Raw genomic sequence first — 24654 nt, forward strand, 5'->3', positions numbered from 1 at the left:
CCACACACCTTACCTATCACGAGGGCCCACAGCCAGCCTACAAGGCGGGCAATATCATCCCCGCTGTACGGGTGGAGAAACTGACCTGGCCACCCAAAGTCACAAACCAGGTCCTATTCCCAGCCACTCCGCCCTGTTTCCTCAACGTTCATTGTAATTTTTGCAATTACAATGTTCTGTTCCTGGTACTTCACATCAGTTCATTCCTTTCTAGTTTACTAATGTCTGGCCTCCATGATTACAACAGTACATAATTCACTCACGGTGAAAAATAACCCACTCTTTAAAAAGCATCAGTATGAACTTAATTTCCTGATTCATATTTGTATTTTTCACGTTAGGTACTCTACCTTTTGTGTCCACATAAATGTCCTTTCTTACTTTTAGTAGGAATACATTTTACTGATTTTAAAGTAGGGGTCTACCATATGGAATATAGATTGTCCTTCCCAGTTTTTTCTTACACAGGATGAAAGCATGCAGCATATTGCAGAGAGTGGAGTATGATAATCGCCTGTGTCTTTAAATAAGAAAGGCCCTGCCCCTCCAGCAGGAGCGCCTAGGATACTGCCTGGAGCTGAGCTGAGCGCTGCCTGCGGGCGACTGCGATGTCGGGTCGCGGCCAAACGGCCTCCGCAGGCCACACTGGTCTCCCACTGTCCTCGCGTCGGAGTTGGAGTCCCAGCGCAGGCAGCGACCGGAGAGCGACGGCTCCAGAATTCGCGCGCCGCGCATGGACGCGCCCGGGGACCCCGAGGGCCCACGTGCCCCAGGAGGTGACCGAGAGGGGCGCGGGCGCACGGGCAGCGTGGCTTGAGTCCTGTCTCTAAGTCAACAATTGAATTAGCTTGTTTTGTTTTCGAGACAATCGAAAAAGCTGGGGAATAACTGTAGGTTTTGGGTCAGCGAAACCCTTAAGGGGGTTCGGTTCCGACACTAGCCTTGGTGCGGTCTCTACTTTCTTCCCTTTAGCTCTGCTTTTAAGTACTGTGTTAAGGAATGCATTTTAGTAAGCATGCCATTGGACAGACGGAAAGCATTACATTTGGCTGCCTCACCGTTGTTCCCCGCTCTTTAACTTTCAGTTCCCTTTCTACTGTACTACACAGTGTTTACAAAGATTCTCGACTTCCTCATTTTGCACAGATTTTTTTCACTGGCACTGCAATGTCAAACGGGAAAATCAAGCAAAGCAAACATGGTTTTCTTACTTAATCTCCAAACCATTTAATTTAACAGTGGCTGATAGATTTATTGGATGTTTGAAACTGGGTAATTGACCTGGTGTTTTTAAATTAAATGAAAATTTAGCCCTTGGAATAAGTATCAAATTAATTGATACAAAAGGCCTGTAATTAGTACTTTTAAAAAAAAGTACTGATTTACAGGTTTGTGGGACTTGTCTTTCCAGGGCATACCATGTAAGTAATTATTCAGCAACTGAAAGCTTTAGTTCGTTTTTCTCCTTACACTTCACTTACACGCTGCCCTAGAATGCTTAATAAACAGCTAACATCACATGCCTAAAACATTATTGAGTTCACGTAGCAGATGAAGCTAGTAACTTGAGAAATTACATTGTATTTCAGAGACCGGTACCCCTCAGACAGCACCCTGTAAACTCATCCTTCTTGAATTTATTCAGGGTGAAAGAAATAGGCCTCATGGTGAAGGCAAAACAGAGAAGGTGGGCTGATAAATTCTGCACTGAAATTCTAACAGGGAACAAACACTACATCAATGAAAGTGGAATGTTGTCAAAACTGCAGTGATGTACAAGGATTATGTTACATTTGATCACATGTGCTATATGGAAAATGGCCCCTAGCTCAGTAAATGTTGTCTTTAGAGTCCACAGTCTGTGCATAGAAGTGACATTTGTGTACTTGGATCAGTAGTTCCAATTGCATGCCTATAACTACAGTCTGTTTGCATTTAAGGTGATGGTCCTATGGAAAATGCAAGACAGGCACCCAGCTGGCTTTCGAGAGAACAGATTTTTGCACTGGTATCGGCAGCCTCCCTTAACTTAGGCTCTATGATGTTTTATTCTATCCTTGGACCCTTTTTCCCCAAGGAGGTGAGACATTGTTATATCCTCATGAACTCTTAATTACTTAAAATATTTTGAATCATTTACTTTTATAATATGTAAAATGTGAAGATGTGCATATAGTAAAGATGATGTATAGAACTTCAGCCAACAGAAGACTTCCTACAGAATATTAGGCACCAAAAAAAGAAGATCCAGTCAAACAGAACATCATCCTGGGAGATAATTCACCTAAATATAATTGACCTTCTTTGCTTACTGTGTAGTTTGATTAACTTTTATTTGCCTACTGCTATTTAAAAAGGGGGCTGCACTGAATAACAGATTTTAATGTTACTACAAGAGGTCCATGCTAAGACAGTAAAGGAAGCGATGGTCCACTAAATTTCCTTTTCTGACATGAATGTCTTATGAAATTGAGAGGCAGTGTTTGTGCCAAGCAAGAATTCTCATTAATCTTGACTAGTTCTTTCTAACCATAGCCTTTCATATGGTGTTAGGGTCTATAGTTAATGGCACAGACTCAAAAGGAAAACCCCCTGGAATCTGGAGGTTGATAGGACATAGTGTGAAAGGAATGGCAATGAGTGGACATAACGTGGCCATATGTTTCACACCTAGTCCTTTGCCAAAGCCTTGGTGCACTGGCCCCCCAGTTCCTCTAATTGCTTTGATGAAATGTGGCCTTCATTCATTGTCAACAAAAGATGATGAAAATGGCTTCTCTGCTAAAGACCAATGCAACCCTGTTCCCAGACAGTGATGTTTCATTTTCAGTGTACTTTCCCAGTTATCCCTGTTCGTCTCTGCAGCTACTCCATAAGATAGGCAGAGTAGGAAGATTTTCATCATGTTGTAAATGAAGAAACAGACTCAGAAAACTGGCTGACCCGATTTAGTCCTGTTCACTGAGAGGGAGTGGGAGGCTGAATGACTTTGGATACTAGGTCAGAAAAAGGATCAGGAAAATGTCCCTCTTTTGTCTGTCCATTGGGAGTGAAAAAATATGAAAAAACATTGCAGAGTATTTGGACATATTTTAGGGAGAGGATTTCCAAAACGTTATGAGACTCTAGAGGAAGAATTGGTTAATTTTACCATGAATGCGGATGGGGGTATGGAGGGAAGGTCAAGAAGGGGTGGTGCTGAATGGGACTTCGTAGGATAAATCCAAGGTGGGTCTTGAGAAATGACAGGTCTCCAGATGAACAACAGAGGCTGGGGTGCTCTAGGAAACAGCTGGAGATAGTCACAGGATTAGCACAGTAAACTCCGTGTTCCTGCGGAGCAGCAGCCAAGTTGGTGAGGCTTGGGCCTGACAGGCCTGGGGGGAAGCAGGCGATCTGAGGAGGCTGGTTGGAATTAGAATGCAAAGATCCTTCCATGCCTGCCAAAGATTTGGTCAGTGAGAAGTTCTCTATGTTCTTTTCCAGGAGTTTAAGTGTTTTAAGTCTTATGTTTAAGTCTTTAATTTGTTTTGAGTTGATTTTGTGAATGCTATAAAATAAGGGTTCAATTTAATCCTGTTTCACATGGATATCCAATTTTAACATCACCAGTTCTTGAAGAGAATGTTTTTCCATGTGTCCTTGGCACTTTTATGAAAGATCAATGAACCATAATGTGTGTGTGGGGTTTTCTGGGCTCTCTATTCTGCTCCATTGATCTATCAGTCTGTCTTTATGCCAAAGCCATACTGTTTTAATTACTGTAGCTTTTATATTTACTTTTGAAGTTAGGAAGTATGATACCTTCAACTTTGTTCTTTTTCTCAATATTGGAAAGCTAACAATTCTTTATGAGCATGGTGAATGAATTATTTTCATGTCAAAGACTAGATTTTAGTAGTTTCTCTTACTTTACCATCCTGTTTATATTAGAACAATAATTTTTGAAATTGTTACACAAATAAAAGTTATAAGAAGATAATGCTCTCGTCTAATAGCTCCATTTTTTACATTGATTCTAATTTGTCTTTCAAACTTGTTTCCTTTTCAATTTCTTTAAAGGCTGAAAAGAAAGGAGCCAGCAACACAGTTATTGGTATGATCTTTGGATGTTATGCTTTGTTCGAATTGCTAGCCTCTTTGTTATTTGGAAAATATGTAAGTATTGAGGTTCACATGAACATTTTAATTTAAAATATATAGATAATGAGTTGTTCTAACTTATTAGTAGAATTTCCATTGATACTGAAACCATTATGCTTTATGAATTGTGCCACTGTGACAGTTTCATTCTTAGGGTTGATTGATTGGTTGCTTGATTTTTAACTTCTTTCATGTTTTAAGAGATGTATGTTTTTATGCTATTAAATATTGTGGTGGAGAGGAGGGTAGAGAGTGGAGGGCTTAGGCAAAAAAGATAAAGGATGTGGACAACACGCCCATGTACACGTTGTTGTCCATGGACATGGACAGCAGTGTGGTGATTGCAGGGGAAAGGGGGTATCAGGGGACTGAACAGTGGTGGGAAAAATACAATAGAAAACTTAATCAATCTATTTATTTATTAAAAAATAAATAATAATTAAGGTAACTGTTCCTATCTTTCCAAAATTATATATTTCCTGATACAGTGGATTTGTTTATGTCAATGCAGACTTGTGGCTGTCATAAATTTCCCACTCTCTTTTGATATTTATTATAGCTTGTACATATTGGAGCAAAATTTATGTTTGTAGCAGGAATGTTTGTCTCAGGAGGAGTTACAGTTCTCTTTGGGTGAGTCGTGTGTGGCGTGGGTGAGGTACTGCTCTTTTCAACGAGCACTGTTAGAAAGGAAAGGGAAAAACACAGCTCGGCATTTGAGACTCGCCCTGTTCTCTTTCAGTGTGTTGGACCGAGTTCCAGAAGGACCAGTGTACATTGCTCTGTGTTTTCTAGTGAGAATAACAGATGCAATAGGCTTTGCTGCAGCAATCACAGCATCTTTTTCTATCCTCACGAAGACTTTCCCAAATAATGTAGCCACAGTACTGGTATGTATTTTATGAATTTTTGCTATTCTATTTTTAGTATAGGTTAAAATATTTGTTTTACCGTCCAAGTTAAAGCTGGGGTTCACTTTCGTAGACCTGCTTTTTTCTACAGTCTGTGCTTGTACTTCCAGCAGGAGGCTGTCAATAAATGTGCCATTAATCTTACTCAGGTCTCTTTCTGGGCTTACAATCCCCCGAATGAGCAGTTTGACAGGTAAATATAGTCCAAGCCAAATATTCTTTTTATCACTTTGGTTTTTTTAAATTTTTATTTATTTTTAGAGAGAGGTGAAGGGAGGGAGATAGAGAGAGGGAGAGAAACACTGATTGGTTGTCTGTCATGCACCCTCAACAGGGGACCTGGCCCACATCCGGGGATGTGCCCTGACAGGGAATCAAACCTGTGATCTTCCAGTTCACAGGCCAGTGCTCAATCCACTGAGCCATACCAGCCAGGACTCATTTTTGTTTTTTATTAAAAGATACCCTCATAGTAGTATTTTGCTGTCACTCTGTAGCCAAGGTTGAGGCTTAGCTGCCTGAAGCATTCCTCTCCTTAAGAAAAGGGTTATCTCTAGTGGGCTAGTGGCCAAACATTTCATTTGTCCTACAGTCCTTCCTCCACTTTTCCCAGATTCATGGGAGAGATCTTAAAGACCATCTTGAAATTCACAAGTCACTTTGTGCTATCTGTCTGTGGAATACCCTCTGATTTTGCCATAAAAACCCAGACACTGGTATTGATGTACTTCTCAAGTATTGCCTAAGTTCTTAGAGATCTGGTGTTAGGGACATACCAGATTCCCGTCTCAGCTCTTGGCTTCTGCCTCCCTGACCCCAGGCAGGCTTTCTTGTAGCTCTCGTCTTGGACCCACACATCTCTGAAGAACCCGGGTCTGTCCAGAGACCAGATGTCACCTCAGAGCATATAATTGTCCTCCAGACCTCAGGTCTAATCAGCTTAGTTCCAAAGACTCCCTCATTAATCCATATTAATTTATGTTTAGAAGTTTTGACCATTAAATAAACTATTTGCTGTGTAGATGGTTCTTCCACTTTTAATTTTATGTATATAAAATCCAACATATGTAGCTGGATATGTTGATTTTAGGATAGGCTTGTTCTGTAGCCGTTTGGCATGTGGTCGCGGCCAGGGTGACAGGTACATTGTTTACATTTCCTAGGAGTATGTTCCTCAGAAAGAATTCAGAAGACTAGTCTGTTGACGTGGTCCATAAAACAAGGTTTTGTGGCTAACCATGTTTCATTGTGCATATAGAGTGTGTTAAGACCGAGAAATTCTATAGTGGAGATAGTTTATTTAATGTTCCACAACTCAATTTGACTATGCAACCTCTTTTTCTTAAAGACTCTCAAAGAACTGGTATTTGGCAGAATGCTTCAGAAAATGCTGCTTGAGAAATTTCTATGATCCAACAGTCCTTCTAATCAACAGGGGAAAACAGTGTTGACACACCAACTTTCTATATGAAATTGCAGCCAAAAGATAGCTACCTAACACGGAAGTTGATCTGGATAACATTATCATGATAAAGTGTAGAATTCCTACATTCTTTATGAAATGTCGAAAGTTATTAATGGACTAGTTTTGTGTCTCTGTGAGGTGTGAGGATATTAGGTTGCAAGCCACAAGTCTTTGTTTACAGCCTCTAAACTAGGTTGATTTAAAATGGTGCAGTTTCTGTAAGACTTCTGCAATAGACAACTATTTTTCCATAGCATTGTTTCATTTATTTTAATTTTAAGAAAATGATTGTATATGGTACAAAATTCAAAAGGAAATATAATACATTATACACATTACTATTCCTATACATTCGTACACATTACTATTACCCAACCTTCATAGACACACCTGTTGACCAGGTACCCAGGCCAGCATTGCCCTTCCAGAAGGCAACATCATTACAGGTTTCTTCCCCAGTGATTCTGTGTGTTCACATACACACACGCAGACAGCATGACTCCTTCCATTTTCTCTGCAGCTGTGATAGCCTACTCTCTCTTACTTATTACACGGACATTGAAATTATCTTTGAGATCTTTCTGTATCTATACATGAAAAGTTCCTTGCTCTTTGCTACTCTTTAATGGCTATATAGTCCTTCACTGTATGTATGGCTATAACTTAGTTTATTTAATTTGATGAATATCTACATTGTTTAGATCTTTTGCTCTTGCAAATAATGCTACAGACGTAAGCTTGTACATATAGCACATGGCATCTTTACAGCTGTACCTGGAAGTTTAATTCCCAGAAGTGGCATTCTTGGTCAGAGAATGTGTGTGTTTGTAATGACTGATCTGCCAGATTGCCCTGTGGCAGGCACTCACCAGCAGTGCCCAAGGGTGCTTCTTTCCTCAAATTCTTGACAGTATAGAGAGTTGGACAGGCGATAGGTAAACATTGTTCATTTCAGTGTTCATTTCTTTGAAAAGTGAAGATGGGCTTCTTTTTATCTGCCTAAGAGCTCTGTATTTCATTTTATGCATCAACAGTCTCTTTATAGCATTTGCCTATTTCCCTATTACATTGTTCATTTTTTTCTCATTGATTAGCAGTATTTTTTCTCTCTTGATATATTTGGGAAATTAGTTCTTTGTCAGTATTTTTTCTCTATTCTTTGTCTTATGATGCGTTTTGCCATGCATAGTTTTTCTTATTTTTATGTAACCAGATTGATCATTCTTTTCTTTTGTGTTTCCGAAGTTTTTGTGTCATCATTAGAAAATGTTTCCTACCATAAGGATTAAAGAACCAAAAAAGCTCCATATTTATTTTTTAGTACTTTTATGATATCAATATGCATGTTTAAATTTTGTGTCTGCTTTAAGCTTGCATGTATGCGTGTGTGTATTTTGAAGTGGGCAGAATTTTTTCAGATCGTCCTATTAAATCTTTATTTGTTAATTTTTTATAGAAAATATATTAACTCAATCTTTTTGTTTCCCGTTTGTAGGGAAGTCTTGAGATTTTTTCTGGACTGGGGCTGGTGCTAGGGCCTCCTTTAGGCGGCTTCTTGTATCAGTCCTTCGGCTATGAGGTGCCTTTTATTTCTCTGGGATGCATAATTTTGCTGATGGTACCACTCTACATGTACATTTTACCTAATTATGGTAAGACTACATTTATTACTCATTTTAAGAACCTTAAGTTTAAGTATTTGCATGCCTTTGTAGGAGACCGATTTAACACATACTCACTTTTATTTTATATAACCAATAGTACGTTTTTAGAGCACCCTGAAATAACTGGTTCTATTTTCAGAAATATCCTGCAAGGCATCGGTTTATATACATTTCTCTTTTTTTTAGATTTTATTTATCTTTAGAGGGGAAGGGAAGGAGAGAAGGAGAGAAACATCAATGTATGGTTGCCTCTCATGGGTCTCCCACTGGGAACTGGCCCGCAACCCAGGCATGTGCCCTGACTGGGAATCGAACCGTGATCCTTTGGTTTGCAGGCCCGTGCTCAATCCACTGAGCTACACCAGCCAGGGCAGTTTATATACATTTCTGTGTATCAGACCTTTTCTGACCTTGAGAACCAGCAAATACTTAATCCTCATCATAAAACATCACCATATGCAGTGCCCTCCAGTGGTCACTGTGGACTTAAATATTGAGAATGACAAGTTACCATGCACTGCACATGGCTCCATCTTCTCAGAAGGCTGTGAAGGCAGGAGGGCATGGCCACACCTTCCTCCCCCCGTGTCCTTGGATTTGTCTGTGCAGCTTAGCCTTCTAAGAAGAATGTATCTGGAATGGGGGGAGCAGAGAGAGTACCCAAGCAGCTGGGAAGATCTTCCCAGGAGATTCCTCTGTGTGTCTCTTAAAGCAGATATCATCCTGGGTTTCCATGACCTGAGTTTCTTCAACAGCCTAATTCAACTCATTGTACGTTTGTTTTCATGGACATTCTTACTATTCTGATGACCCCTTTTCACACTTTGGATTTAGAGAAGGGAACCATTTGTGCCAGATCATTTTGTCTTATTCCATCAATCTATACTGCCTTTTATATGCATAGTAAGTATAACTGGTTAAAGTTGATCTTTTATATTTTATATCTTAAAGGTGACTAATAAACATCTTTAATGTAGAAGTCAGAATCCACACCAAGTCTTCTCCATGCTGACGCTACCACACTGAGCCACGCAGTGGTGCTTGGCCTCTTTGGTCTAACTACACAGGGTCCTTCAGCAGCTGAACTTCTGGGCTGTGCTCAGATTTGGTTTACAATTGAAAATTTGGCTGATAATTAAAAAACTAACGCTACAGTTTAACTTTATCCCCCATATGCTGACAAAGTCTAAATGAACCTCTTAAAACAGTCAAACTACTCTTTGTGTTTTTTTGTACTTTGCTCCATACTGGATCATTATTCGACAAGAATTGACTGAGTAATGAACTGTGCTGGGTGCCAAAGGAGAAATGAGATATACAAGTGCTGCTCCTGGCTCTCAGAGACCTTCCTCATCCAGACTTGGCCAGTTCTACCTGTGGCCGGGGCCGCTGCCACAGGCTCCTGACTGGTGTCTGTCTCCATTCTCCACAAGGCCACAGAGAGGTCTCTCTGAACCACAGATCTGACTCTTACCCCTTGTTCGAAATCCCTAGAGTTTCTCAGGTTTCTTAGCATATTTTACAAAGTCCTGCATAATCCATCTCATACTTCTGCTGTATGATCTCTCCCCACTGCACAGATATCCCCCATGCCAATCTCCTCCTTCAACTTTCTCTTCTTTCATTTCTGCAAACACAGGATAGTTTTTCCTCACTTCTGAGTCTTGGAATGTGCCATTCCTGGAACAATATGCCTGGAGTATGCTTTCCTCATCATTGCTTGCTCATCGCTAACTTATCTTTTAGGCATCAACTTAGATATTACCTTTGGAAAGACTTTGCTGTATAGTGTTCCTTGGTGGGGTTTTTTGTTGTTGATTGTTTGTTTGTTTGTTTTAAGAAAGTGCTCTCATGTGCCCAATAGGCACCCTCCTAGCTACATCTTACCTTCCTCTACTTCTCTCTGAAGACAGGGTCTGAGTTGGTTCTCTTTGCCTTTGTGTGCCCAGCATTTTGCGTTGTACCTGGCTCAGCAAAGATTTTGTTTAGTAAATTAATTGAAATCGAGAAAAGTCATCAAACAGCAGTAAACTGTGAAAAAGTAAATATAGCTTAGGTGCTAAAATATATGGTATAAATGGAATTCTACTTGGCTGTAAAAAAGAAGAAAAATTTATCCTTTATGACAATATGGGTGGAGCTGGAGAACATTATGCTAAGTGAAATAAGCCAGTCAGAGAAAGACAAATACCATATGATCTCACTCATACATGGAATCTAATGAATAAACTGATCTAACAGTGAAACAGAGACAGACTCAAAGGTGGAGGACAGATGACAGCTAGTGGTGGCGGGGGCGGAGGTTAGGGTGTGGAGGGACTGAGCAAAAAAGAAAAAGGACTCACGGACACGGGCAACAGTGTGGTGACTGCTAGGGACAGGGGGATGTAAGGGGACTAATTGGTGATGGGAAAATACAATAAAGATGAAAATAAAATAAAATAAATATAAATAAAATGTATAGATTTGAAGTATAGCAGGAAATAAGAGAAAGGTAAAATTTGTGGAATAATTACGGTCAGAGCTAGACTTTACAAAGTGAATAGAATTTGAAAAATTAGCAGAGGAGAAATGAAAGGAGGCACAGAGTATGACCAGAGGCTCAGAAACAACCATGCTTGGCACTGGGAACAGGGACGTAGCTGAGGGAATGGTGGGAGGGGAGGCTGGTCCTCAACTGACCATGAATGCCAAGTGTAATTTCCATATGACTTAGTAGTAGCACCCCTTTCAATCCAGTGTTTTCTTTGCTAATAGAGAAAAAATTCTTCTGTGTTCTTTGATGAACTCAGATTCCTCCCCAGCATACATACTTTGTTCCTTGATAAAGCATCTGGCTTTTCCCAGGCATCAAATTAAACCTTACAGATTCGTATTCCACCTGGGGAAGGCCACACATGCTTCTAGGTTATAACCGATAACCGATGGCTCCTTCTCATAAAACTCTCATTCTGGTTGACATTTTTTGAATCTCAGACATTATTTTTAGGAAAACTGAATGTGGCCTCTAGGTCTGAATAATTTCTACAAATATAGGTAATAAACAATTTAGGCAAACTGAGAGGTGCAGTTACTTTGATTACCAGATAATAATTGCCTTTCCAATTTTACTTTTCAACATAGGTTAAATAATAGTTAGGTGATTTTAATTACTCTAATTCCTTTTTCATTTTTACCCCGAAGAGTCAGATCCAAGTGAAAACTCGTTCTGGAAACTCATCAGGCTACCCAAGGTCGCCCTTATATCCTTCGTCGTCAACTCACTCAGCGCTTGTTTTGGCTTCCTTGATCCTACTCTGTCTCTCTTTGTTTTGAAGAAGGTGAGTAGCCTGATAGCTGAAGAGCTCTGCATGGTAGGAAGTGGACATAATAGTTTGCTCTTGGGCCCCGCTGGGTGGGAAGTTCTCTGGGGGGCTGTGAGGAGGAGGCCAGGTGAGAACTGCACACCAGGGTAGTCTGTACCTCCATTTGATGTCTCCATAACTGGTGGTCTGATTCAGTGTAAAGGAAACAAACCTTTCACTAAGTGGCCCCAACATTGGCTCCTTCTTTTTGATGCTGCACTCGAATTATCATAGGTCTGACTTGCGTATCATCCTGACTGCTTAACAAGGACACTTCCTCTGTCTGAATTTCAATGGGGAGTGCAGGGTATCCAGTGCCTTATTTAATGTCAGGTGTCCTTCTTCTCAAACAGATTCCCTTTGAGTCCATTACTTTTTAGGCTTTTGCATGTCATTGAATGACTATGGACTGTATTAATCAGATAGGAGAGAGAAACCCAGAGCCTCTCCATCTGTTTAGTGCTGAGAAACAAATGCTGAATTCTAAAAGTTTGTTATCATAGGATTTTGTCCCTAGATTTCTAGGATTTTTAAAAAGGATTATTAATGATGCAATAAGGTATATTACCAAGCTTGGTAGTTATATTGGAGAATTAATATGTGTGTGTAAGGCAGAAATGTATCAGTTGCAGCCCACACTGACTTTAGGTGAAACAATAGAATTTGAAAAGCACCGTTACTAGAAACACACCCCTTAAAGTCACTAAGGACAGTTTTGAGTGTGTAAACTACCTAAAAAGATACACTTGGAGACTATAATTTTAATGCATGGCCTAAGGTATAGAGAATAAATAGAATATCACGCATAAGCAATGAGCATTCAGGTGGTAACACGTAAGAAAAGTGGTTTATGTTTATGGTGACACATTCCATTCACATCAACAGTGTGTCTCTGTAAGAGTCATTTTTCTGTCCACAAGAAGTGGTATCTAAGAAAATGGAAAAAATGTGTAACCATTCTCTAGTAAACCCAACTCATGCGTGTGAAGAGGGGAGGGGGCTGGGGGTAATGAGGGAAAACGGGAAAGGGTCATCAAGGAACATGTAGAAAGGACACGTGTACAAAGCCGAAGTGGGGTAGGATCAAGGGTGGGAGGTGGGGATGGGTTTGGTGAGGGAGGGGGGAGTCGTGGGGGGAAAATGAAGACAATCATACTTGAACAACAATAAAAATAAAAAATATATAAAGGAACTCATTTAACCTTTTATTTAAAAAAGACATCTTTAGGAATGTCTTTATTTAAAAAAGACATCTTTATTTTCCTTTTTCACTGTGAATTTGTTTGTCCTCTGACTTCTTATCCATTGTTTGAGTCCATTGGTGATTTGCTGTGTGGTTGAGGTTGTCCAGCCTTTCAGGGTAGGAGCTCGACCCTGTCTCCACCACGTTGTAATGTCAGAAGAAGACACATCTGACATTTGTATCTTGCTCCTGTCTTTAAAGGACTGATTTTTAGCATGAGTCAATACCTGTGATAAGTATTGTTAAAATGTGCTTATAAATAAATCTCATAGGTTCAATTAAGAAAATTAGTTAAGGAAATTGAGGAAAATGAGAACAACTCAGATAAGTAACATTTATATAACATAATTATTATTATGTTAATAACAGTAATATTATCAAAGTTATGTGGTAGGTTAGTGTTTGAAAAGCCTTTTAAAATATACTATTGAGCTACTTAAATAGATATTAATATCCCTTTGAGATGGGTAAAGTAGACAATATTTCAGTGATTTTTACACCTGTGCACTCAGTCTGTGGATCGTAAGAGCCACCTGATTGCTTGTTAGACATTTTTGAATAAAACATTCTAGGGTTATGGCCCAAGAACCTCTTTTAATAAGTTCTCCCGGTAACTTTTTATGCACACTATATAAGTTTGCAAAGCATCCATTTACATGCACAAAGCTATGATTTGTAGAAGCAGAATTATATGTCTAATATCAAATTCTACAAAGCAAAAAATCTAGGACATCTGACTCTGGTTAGGTTTCCTGCCACAGAGAAAAAGTAATCCATTGTCAAAATCAAGACAAAATTTAGGAAGGGTGCTGAGTATTATTACTAGACCGATGGCAGATAACAAGAGCTGAAGGGATGATAGAAAGCAGATATGTATTTCCAAAGTAACTGTGTAGCTTTAATTCAAGATTTCTTTTACAGTTCAGTTTACCAGCTGGATATGTGGGACTGGTATTCCTGGGCCTGGCACTGTCCTACACCATTTCTTCACCACTCTTCGGTCTGCTAAGCGATAAAAGGCCAGTACGTACACTTAACTTAAATTTAAGAATTGCTTTTTGTGCGTTTAGACCAGTGGTTTTCCAACTGTACATCTAGAGCTCTAGAGGTCCATTGATTAGAGTTGACTTTTCACTTTTTTAAACTTTAGCTTTATTGAGGTATAATTGACAAAACCGTAAGATATTTAAAGTGTACAACATGGTGAGTTGTTATATATATATATATATATATATATATATATATATATATATATACACACACACACATATATTGTGAAAGGAGTCCCTCTGTCTACTGATTAACACACCCATCACCTCATGTATGTATTTATCTTTTTGGGGAGAGGTGAGAACATTTAAGTTCTAATGTGTTCACAGTTTTGAGCTGATGAAGAGGTGCCAGTGTGCGGTTCTAGTGACGTCCAACCTGCCATCACCCAGAGCAGGTTCACTGTTAATTTCTCCATGTGGGAAAAGAAGAGTCTTGTTGAAAAACTATTGGATTAAACTTTCAAGAGGAAAAAGTTCCCTTAATGAAAAAAAATGGACTTTAATAATTAGAGCGGAGCCCCAGAGGTGTAGGGATTTGATCAAACTGCGAGGGGATAGTTTAGTTTTTCTGTGGGAATGAAAGGCTGTGTCGATATGCATTGGTTGTCCCATGGCCAACATGACAGAAAGTCCATTTTACTCCTCTTTTACTAGATCTAAAACCACCCAGTCCAGACAACTAGTACACAGAACTAGTGCTATTAACCAGATCTTTAGCTTACATGACTTATTACTATTTATTCCATTTTCCTTCTTTATTAGATTTGCATATACACTTATCGAGATGTAAATTACCATACATGGAGATTATTAAGAAAAGCAAGTGTCTTAAACAGTGTTTGAAGCTTGGTTTTAAGACATAGTCTTGTATAACTGAGCAGCTATTATACTCCTATAATGTTTAGCCTGCATTCAGGTAGTTTATAAGGACTACTTTTAATGGCTACTTTTTTAATGATGTAAATTTTCTAGATGTTTCCCTGCTGGGTGGTTCCTTTTCCTTGTAGTGACTACTTTTTAAATTGTTATATTTGAAATAGTTCATCATGCACAAAATCTGCCATCCACTCCCTTCCCAAGGAATCCTTGTTTATGCACATTCCCTGCCTTGGGGTGCATTGTGCTTGATTTTGTGTCTACTGTCTACCTATTTTCTCTCAAATGTAGAGTTTTGTTTTCTTCAATGCATTTAGATTTTTTAACATCATGACTTGTGTTCATCAGTGATTTAATGTTCTTTGTTTATAGTGGGTTTTAAGAGTTTCTTTGCTCCCTTTCTTTACCAGCATCTAAGGAAATGGTTTCTGGTTTCTGGAAACTTAATCACAGCAGGGTGCTACATGCTGTTAGGACCTGTCCCAGTCTTGCCCATTAAAAGGTAATTTTTTTGTCTTCTGTATTTTTTTATCAAATAGCATTAAGAATTATTTTTAGAAAATTTATGTAATATGGGAATGGCTTAGTATTTTGAGCCTTATTATTAAATAATTACCGTGATTTATGACAGTGTTGAATTGTTAGACTAACAATATTTTGCCTTACTAGAAGCTAGCAGTGGTACAAACGGGAATGCATAAGATCTGTATCAAATAATAAATATGATTATTTTCCCTTTGTGTTTCAATTGCGCCCTTGTTTATTGCCACCTTCCTTTGGTTGACAGTTCTTAGAATATATTGTTGTTTTTGCTCCTTCTCCCGACTCCTCAAGGCAGGGGCCAAATCTTTTTTTTTTTCCTGTGTCATCCTTAGCATGTAGTAGCTACTCATTAAAGCTTGTATAACATAATTTATTTTCTGAATACAGTGAGCACATTATTCCTGGGATAAAGCAAGATGTGTAAAGAGCGAGGATTTCAGAGTCCTTTAGGTCGAGATTACACCCTGGCTTTGCTACGTACTAGCTATGTGAACTCGGGCAAGCCACTTAACTGCTAAGACTGCAGTTCTTCAAATCTACAAAATAGAGTCAATAATAGTACTGTTGAAATAGCTCTCTTTGCCCAAAATTCCTCTTCTGCCTGGGGTCCCACACCATCAAGCTGAAATTTAGATAACTTTTGTGTCCTTATAATTGCTGTCCTTAACCAGAAACACAGGCTAGCCAGTCAGTCAGTCCCGAAAGCCAAGCCAGTCCCGGCCCTTCCCACCACAAACAGCTTTGGCTGTGTAGCACCAGCCAATCAGATAGTTTCTAGTTGTCTCTTCCACGTTCTTTGTACTTTACCCTATCGAAGCTTCCTGCCTTCTACCCCATTTTGCAGTTCTCCAAAAGGACACTCTTTGTATCACCTAAATTGTCTTCTTTAATCATTTTCAAACAGTACTTACATCACAGGGATGCTGTGGGATTCAGCCAGGTAATTGATGTTAAGTAACTGGCATAGCACCCAATATGGTACCAATATTAGTTTCCTGGCACTTTACCACCTGTATTCTTTGACATTTTTCAGTCAACTGAATTTCAAAACCAAGCAATTGAAGAAACAGCATTGGTACTGGCATAGTCACCCATTTTGAAAGGGTTTTGTATGGTGATAATAAGGAAGGTTGACTCTAGACATGTGATATATGTGACAAAATACACTGAGATATCTGGATGAATTGACCCCCCACACTCAAATAAAATGAGCTAAAATATTCTGTCACACTGGATGAAATGGGATCTGACGGCAATGAGGACAAGAGTCCTGGAACCTGTGGAAGGAACTTCTCTGGGATCCTGCCTCCTCATCATGAAGCTTTGTGTCTCTTAAACTGCTAATTTTTTTTTCTCCCAAAACTCTTTGCAGTCAGCTGTGGCTCCTGGTGCTGGTATTGGTCATAAATGGTGTCTCTGCTGGAATGAGTATAATCCCAACTTTCCCAGAGATTCTCAATTGTGCCTAGTAAGTTACTTTCATTGCTTGAAGAGCTGTATATTGAATAGCTGTGAGCATCACAGGTTTTCTTGAATTTCTCAATTTTGGAAGATTCTAGATTTCTTCACAATGCCAAATCTTTATGATTTCATCTCACACGCTATTGTGATATAAATATTATGTGTAATAATACAATATGAGCGATCGCATATACGAACATTAATACAGTAATAGCTAAAATGAGTTGTGGATAGAGTCTTAGCTTGGTTTATGCCTCTGTACAAATGTACTTTTAAAAAACTAAGCAAAATGGAAAAGCCTCAGCAATATTCCTCCCTCATAGAAGAGGTCCATGCAAAAGCATGGAGTGATTGGTAGACTAATTCTAGTACCAATTTTGACATGTGGGGATTTTCCAAGTCATTCTCTCCCATCAGCTGGGTGGTCTACAGCTCATCTCAATCCTCACATGGACGACCCAGAGTTAGCATCAGACTTCACAGGCTAAGCAAGTGCTCAGTCCAACAGGACTGCTCTGCTTCAGATGCTAGTCACAAGTCCAGGTTATCACTTGTTCTGACTGACTGGCTACAGATCAATATTCCCATGATCCCTGACTTGGGTTTGGTTAATTTGCTAGAGCAGTTCATGGAACTCCAGGTACCAGATTACTTCCTAGACTATGGCTTACTAACAAAGAATAATAAAGGGCATGAATCAACAGCCAGTTGAAGAGATAGTCTTGGTGGGGCCCTGAACAAAGGCGCTCTGTCCTCATGGAGCATGGGGCCCCGCACGGTGGCATGTGTGAGCATTCCAGGAAGTTCTCTGAACCCTGTTTTTTTTGTTGTTGTTTTATTTATGGAAGGTTATGGAGGTTTTATTGCTTAGGCATGGCTAAGTAATTAAATCCATTGACAATTGATTCGACCTCCAGCCCTGCCCTCTCAGGGGTGAATGGTGTGGAAGGGATAAAAGGGTGGTGGAGACTAAATGTTTCAACCTTCTGATCACAGGAATGGCTCTTCTGGCAACCAGTCACCATCCTTAGGTGTTTTCCAAAAGTCAGCTTATCAATATAACAAAAGGCTTTTATATTGTTTTATATCAGTTTAGAAATTTCAAGGACTTTATGAGCTCTGTGCCAGAAACGGACTAAGATCAAATATAGATTTCTTATTATAACTCGTGGTATCATACCAGGAAGTTGTCACTTGGCCATCAGTCTTTTGTTTAGTATGCATGATGGTGTAGAGCACAAAGTGAACTCGAAGGAGTTCATTTCAAAGTGAACTTCACGAAGGGTATTGGTAGTAGGCTGTGTCAATTCCACATCTCTCATCGAAACAAGGAGCTACCCCTGCATTCCTACAAGTTGCCTGCTGTTCTCTTTATATGCTCATCTCATTTTAAGAATTTCTTAATTATATATATATATAAATGTATGGTTGCCTCTTGTGCATTCCCTGCTGGGACCAGGCCAGCAACCCAGGCATATACCTTGACTGGGAGTCAAACTGGCAACCCTTTGGTCCGCAGGCCCATGCTCAATCCACTGAACTACACCAACCAGGGCTTAATTATATATTTTTTCTGAGCATTTATGCAAATGGGTCATGATTCTTAATATCATGTCTCGTATATGCAAGAAAATTAATTTTTAGAACACCATGAAGCCAACATCAGTATGAAAATCCTTCAAATTAGGTTAGCTTTTTATCTTAAAAAATGGAGTATTCTTGCTGTTGGTTTTGTCCAGATCACCCATGGCTTACTTAATGTATCTATTATACAGTCTTGTATCACACAGGCTCCCCTTTCAATCACAGACACACCTTGCCTCTCTTTGCAGTGAGAACGGCTTTGAAGAAGGGCTAAGTACACTGGCGCTCGTGTCGGGCCTCTTTGGTGCAATGTGGTCAGTAGGGTGAGTGGCTGTTGAATTCCACTTTCATGTGCAAGGTGGCAAATGCTTTCTCTAAATTACTGATGAGGAAATTGAGACACCAGATGAGTTGCCCAAAGGCACCAAATTCATTCAGAGCAGAACCGGAGTTTTAACCCACACCCTCTGACTCTAAGGTCCTTGGTCATGCCAGCAGTTTCAATATCTGATCAAAATGGCCCCATGCACTTGGTCTTCTAAAGATCGTGTTTTTAAGTTCATTTATCAGGAGCATATGTCAGTATTTGAAATTTATTAATTGAATTATCTTTTACTCTCTACTATACCAGAGAGGTAACTCCCTCCTATACCAGGAGTTACACCCCTTATATTTCTTTTTAAAAATATTTTATTGGTTTATTTTTAGAGAGGGGGAAAGGGAAGGAGAAAGAGAGGGAGAGAAGCATCAGTGTGTGGCCCAGAGCATGCTGGCGCCGATGTGTGCCTGCAACGTAGGTGTCCTCCATCAATGTATGTGGAATTAAGCTACTTATTTATTTTTTAAATATTTTATCATTTATTTATTTTTTAGAGAGAGGAAGGGAGGAAGAAAGAAAGGGAGAAAAATATCAATGTGTGGTTGCCTCTCACAAGCCCTCTACTAGGGACCTGGTCTGCAACCCAGGCATGTGGCCTGACTGGGATCGAACTGGTGACACTTTGATTCACAGGCTGGCACTCAGTCCACTGAGCCACACCAACCAGGACTGGAATTAAGTTATTTTTAATATACTAGAAGAGTAGAGAGAGTAATGTAAATAATACATAAATTCTTTTGAATGCCTGTTATCTTTTTTTTAGTATAAAGCACCAGCTTTTCATAAGCAGTTATAACTTTACACTTGTTTAAAAGATTTAAGCATCCTCATTATCAGGTAGAAGTACTTTCTTATCCAGTGCTAGGTCCAGGAGTGCCCATTTTCTTTGGTACTCGGTTCCAATTTAATGCAGACCTATGACTGAAGGATCATGCAGCCTTTGGGAAGGAATTCTTTTATTTTCTTTCTTTTTGTTCTACTAAATACCCTGTCTTCTTTCCATGGTTAGTGCCTTTGTCGGACCGACACTGGGTGGATGGCTGTATGAGAAAATTGGTTTCGAATGGGCAGCAGCTGTGCAAGGTCTGTGGGCTCTGGCCAGTGTGAGTACTCAGTCTCTGTTTTTCCTTTTCCTTGCATTTGTGGAGAAATGCTACTTGGAGACTTGACATTAACCAGTACCTTTAATTGCGTTAAAGGGATTAATGATGGGCTTGTTTTATCTGCTGGAGCACTCAAGGAGAAGAAGGAGGTATGGTCAACTCTTGAGCTTTTTTCTCCCCTTAAAAGTCATCCTGAGGGAATGAAGGAGAAATAGCATTTTACCTCCATTCTTCTAGGCAGCACATTTCTGGGCACTCTGAGCCTCAGGACTTGGTAGACGTGTTTAAGGGGATAGCTGGGCAGAGATGTAAGTACTGAGTTTTTTAAAGATGAGGAATATTGAGGTTCTTCTTTTCTTGCCATCAACATAGATCAAAACTTCAAAACACCCTTGGTACAGAGGAGGAACGAAGTACTCTTTTGCCTGATGAAAACCAGCCTTGAGAATTTTGGATTGATACAAGGTTGGCAGATGGATGTTCCTGGCCTTGAACATGAAAGTCGGAAAGTCTGAAAAGCTTTCTTGAGTTTACGCACAGAACTCCACGAACACCACACCAGCATCCCAGAAGTGAACACATGCTTTTTGATCATCCGTGATGGACTGCACGTTACTGTTGTCCTGCAAGGCGGGCCTGCAGAACCAGCCACATTTGAAGCTCTATGTATGAAAAGGGTGGCTGAAAACCAACCAGACTTTGCCTTTTGAAGTGATCAAACTTGGGCTTGAAGATGCTTTTTGACTCTGGGTTACCTGTTTTCCTCTGTTTACTTTTTACACTTGTTGCATTGATTCCGTGAATGTACCTTTATTAACAAGAAAACAAATGATGTGCTTAAGGGAAAGATACAATATGCTTAAAGATAATGTAAATGACTCAATATATGTAGAAAAATTACTATGAAATCAGTTTTTAAAAGATATGCTTTATCTGTGTCCTGAGAGTTTTGTTTTTGTTCAAAGAGAAAATTCCTGCCTACCATGCAAAAAAACTCTAACATTCCCTGCCCTCAGCTCTTCTGAAAATTTCATGTAAGATAGAAGAATAGCATTACTTGAGACTTCCATTTTTGCAACATATTTTCAAGTATTATCTGGATTTCTAAACAATGCTTGGTATTAACATTCATTTCCCATCATCTCTGTTTCAGTTCTACCATCTTTTTTTAAACCATATTTCTAGCAGATGTATCCATTCCTAGAGCAGGTACTAGGGAAGGGCTTCCTCCAACCTCATGTAAAATCCATGTTGGAAGAGAACTTCTATTATGCAACTCTCATACCTCCTGATCCATTTCTACGGTATATCAGCCACAGTTACCATTTTTAAATAGAAGAAATGGTTTTATCTATTTACGTATTCAAAAGTATTAAATGCCTTTTCTGAACTGACCCTGTGGTAGGTGCTACAGATTTTGCTGTCATCAAGGTGCACAATCTCCGCCTTTATCTAACTTACACTTCAGGGGAAGAGACAAGCAATAGATAAATACCAGGATCTCTAGTTGTCTTGTAGAAATGCTAGGAAGGAAAAAACATGACAATGTGAGAGTGGAACTGGATGGGGTTGATTCTGTGTAAGGTCCTAATTCACACAAGGCCTCTCCAGGGAGGTGGGACTTTTGAACTGCGATCTGGAGGGTGAGAGTGAGGCAGCCATTCTGAGGGGAAAGCAGACTACAACATGTGCAAAGGGGCTTGATGTGGTCTGCACATAGGAAGTCAAGTAAAGAAGGGAGGTTGGGGAAGTGTGGAGGAGCCGACTTTTAGGTGGGGATGCCAGGACTTGATTCATATTTCAGGAAGGTCGTTGTGCAGGCATGCGGATGGGAGTGGGGATGGGATTTAGCAGGGGCTGGAGGGAGATCTATGGAAGATCCAGAGAGACATTAATGGTTTGGATCAGGGATGTGGTGGTGGAGGTGGAGAGAAAAGGATGTGTGTGGAGGTGGAACCAACAGGACCTGCTGATGCTGAGGGAAAGGGGGAAGGAATTTAAGATGACTCCCAGGTGTTTGCCTGAGGGTGTGGGTATATGGTGGTACCTCCCAATGAGATGGGGAAGAAAGGGAGCAAAACAGATGATGAGGGGACCTAAAACTCACAATTATTAAGAACCACACCTAAAACAAAAGCAAACTAGGAGGACAGCTAGATCAGGAGCGGAACCATAGAAATGGAGATTACATGGAGGGTTAGCCACAGGGAAGTGGGAGGAGGAGAAGCAGGGAGAAGGTACAGAGAATGAGTAGCATAGACAGTAGGTAGAAAATAGGGGCAGGGCAAGAATAGTAGGGGAAATATAGAATCTAAAGAACTTGAGACACGTGGTCATAAACTAAAGGGGGGAATGGTGGGGGAGGGGTGTTCAGGGTGGAGGGGAATGAAGAGGGGAACTAGAACAACTGTAATGGCATAATCAATATAAATAAATAACAGATGCTGAAGGAGCACATGAAACATGATGCGGTTCCCTTTTGTGGGAGGGTGCAGCCAGGGGGTCCCCACCTGTGACGCTTTCACACCACCAAAGCAGGGGAAAAATAGGTAAAAGATGACAAAGCCAAGATTGGGGATGGTAGAGTGCCACTGGAGGTAGGACAGTTTGGGGACATTTTTTTTGGCATTAATTGCCAAAATAGAATATTCACAAATCCAATGAACTCTTCATTCTTCTGCTTCCCCCAAGTCTCTTCGCCCCTGAGACCAGAGTGTTCCGGTGCTGGGGGAGCAAAGAGTGGGAGGAAAGAGGCTGTCGCCCATCCTCTTTTCCCACAGCGACACCAGGAAAGAGTGTGACTTTGGCTCACTGCATTCCTGTGGGGTAGAGAACACGTCCAGGCCCTGATGATCTAGCCCGGCTTCAAGGCTTAAATCACTCTGGTCCCACTTCAGTAGTCTTCTTCCCGGAGCGCGGGCACTTGCCTGGGCGTCCCCCGCACCCCAACCCTGCTGCGCCCAGAGGCCAACGACACGTTGAGCGCCTGCGGTTCAGGCTCTGCCACGCTCCCCGCTGTTACTGCCCCAAAGGATCCGCCGGCAGCTTCCAGCCGGGCTCTGGTGGCTGCGTCCCCAACTCCCCGAGCCGGCCTGGCCTCGCACTCAGGACCAGCTGTCCATTACCGTTACCAGCGCTGTTGACTGTTGAGAGTTCAAAGTCAACGCAAAGATTCCGAGCTCTCTGGTGAGAGAACTTTTTTTTTTAATCATGTGTAGTACTCCGATCAAAAATTACTCATATAGGACACTTCCGCCAAGATGGAGGTATAGGTGGATGTGCCGTGCCTTCTCACACAACCAAGTTTAGGGACAACTAAATATTAGCATCAGAAAACACAACCAGAACACAGAAAATTGAACTTTTCGGAAGTCCGTTAACAACAAATTCTTCAGCCCGACCGGTAAGGGGCGAAACCGGCGTCTCGTGAGGGGTTGCACATGAGGACTCAGGTCGGACGGACCCAGGCGCGGAATCCAGATGCGCGAATCCAGGCACGGGTTCCAAACCCAGGATTGGACCTAGTGAGCGACCGAGCAACCCACCCGGTGAGCGAACAGTGGGGAGGCGGTGCTGCGTTGTGACCGGATTTGCCTATCTCGGCGGGGCGAGGACAGGCGAGGGAGTGGGCAGTTGGACCGGGCCCGAAGGTCCCCGTGGTGTGCGGCAGTAAAGGGCGCCGCCATTTCCCGCTGATCCGCCCACGTACGCGTCACAACCCAGCGACCTGGGAGCCCAAGGCGCCGCTTCTCACATTTAAAGGGCCAGAACAGAATAAAAATGTCGCAGGAAGATCTCAAAGCCCAGAGATAAATCTAAGCGACGAAGAAATAGCAAAACTCTCAGACACACAGTTTAAAACACTGTAATCAGGATCCTAATAGATCTGGTTGATTATAGCCACAAATTAGAGAAACATATGAAGACTAAACTAAAGGGAAATGAATAGGAACCACAGGAAACCCATAGAGATGAAAAGGAAACTGGGACTCAAATCAATGGAGTGGACCAGAAGAAAGCAAATAATGGCCAAACAGAAAAGAGTCAAGGAGCAAGAATTCAAAGAAATGAGGAGAGTCTTAGGAACCTCCAGGACATCTTCAAACGCTCCAATATAGAATTAATACAGAAGGGAGAAAGACACAACCACCATTGGAAAAATTATTTGAACAAATAATAAAAGAAAATTTCCCCAATCTGGCAAAGGAAATAGACTTCCAAGAAATCCAAGAAGCTCAGAGAGTACCAAAAAAGTTGGACTCAAGAAGAAACACACCAAGGCATATCATAATTACATTAGCCAAAATTAAAATGAAGGAGAGAATCCTAGAAGCAGCAAGAGCTAAGGGGACAATCACCTACAAAGGAGTCCCCATCAGACTGTCAGCAGATTTCTCAAAAGAGACCTTACAGGCAAGAAGGGGCTGGAAAGAAATATTCCAAGTCATGAAATCTAAAGACCTACAACCAAGACTGCTCTATCCAGCAAAACTTTCATTTAGAATGGAAGGACAGATAAGGTGCTTCTCAGATAAGATCAAATTCAAGGAGTTCATCATCACCAAGCCCTTATTATATGAAATGTTAAAGGGACTTATCTAAGAAAAAAAAGTTAAAGAAACATGAACAGTGAAAGAACAACAAGCTCACAGTTATTAACAACCACACCTAAAAACGAAAGCAAACTAAAAGAACAGCTAGATCAGGAGTGGAAACATAGAAATGAAGATCTCAAGGAGGGTTAGCAACAGGGGAGTGGGAGGAGGAGATGGGGGGAGAAGGTACAGAAAATAAGTAGCATAGACAGTAGATAGAAAATAGATGGGGGGGGGCAAGAATAGCATGGGAAATATAGAACCTAAAGGACTTGAGACACATGGACATAA

The 24654-nt window shown here is 40.6% G+C and overlaps 1 protein-coding gene across 1 annotated transcript; it reads left to right on the top strand.

Annotated features, from left to right (window-relative positions):
• Positions 1–565: 565 nt before the first annotated feature.
• SLC18B1 (solute carrier family 18 member B1) lies at positions 566–20689 on the top strand. Its single transcript, XM_037132764.2, has 14 exons — positions 566–776; positions 1941–2080; positions 4063–4158; positions 4703–4776; positions 4886–5033; positions 8015–8171; positions 11367–11503; positions 13692–13793; positions 15109–15200; positions 16614–16709; positions 18535–18609; positions 19675–19768; positions 19865–19917; positions 20141–20689. The coding sequence occupies exons 1-14, from the start codon at positions 734–736 to the stop codon at positions 20211–20213; spliced, it is 1380 nt and encodes a 459-aa protein (XP_036988659.2). The 5' UTR covers positions 566–733; the 3' UTR covers positions 20214–20689.
• The last annotated feature ends 3965 nt before the right edge of the window (positions 20690–24654 follow it).

Source organism: Artibeus jamaicensis, unplaced genomic scaffold, assembly GCF_021234435.1.
Source record: "Artibeus jamaicensis isolate MK-2021 breed Jamaican fruit bat unplaced genomic scaffold, CSHL_Jam_final contig_387, whole genome shotgun sequence".
In the NCBI taxonomy this organism is placed as follows: domain Eukaryota; kingdom Metazoa; phylum Chordata; class Mammalia; order Chiroptera; family Phyllostomidae; genus Artibeus; species Artibeus jamaicensis.

Coding starts and splice junctions, on each gene's coding strand:
- SLC18B1 (XM_037132764.2), top strand. CDS start 734: ATGGACGCGCCCGGGGACCCCGAGGGCCCACGTGCCCCAGGAG. Junction 4,777..4,885: donor GGAGTTACAGTTCTCTTTGG/GTGAGTCGTGTG, acceptor GTTCTCTTTCAG/TGTGTTGGACCGAGTTCCAG. Junction 11,504..13,691: donor CTCTCTTTGTTTTGAAGAAG/GTGAGTAGCCTG, acceptor TTTCTTTTACAG/TTCAGTTTACCAGCTGGATA.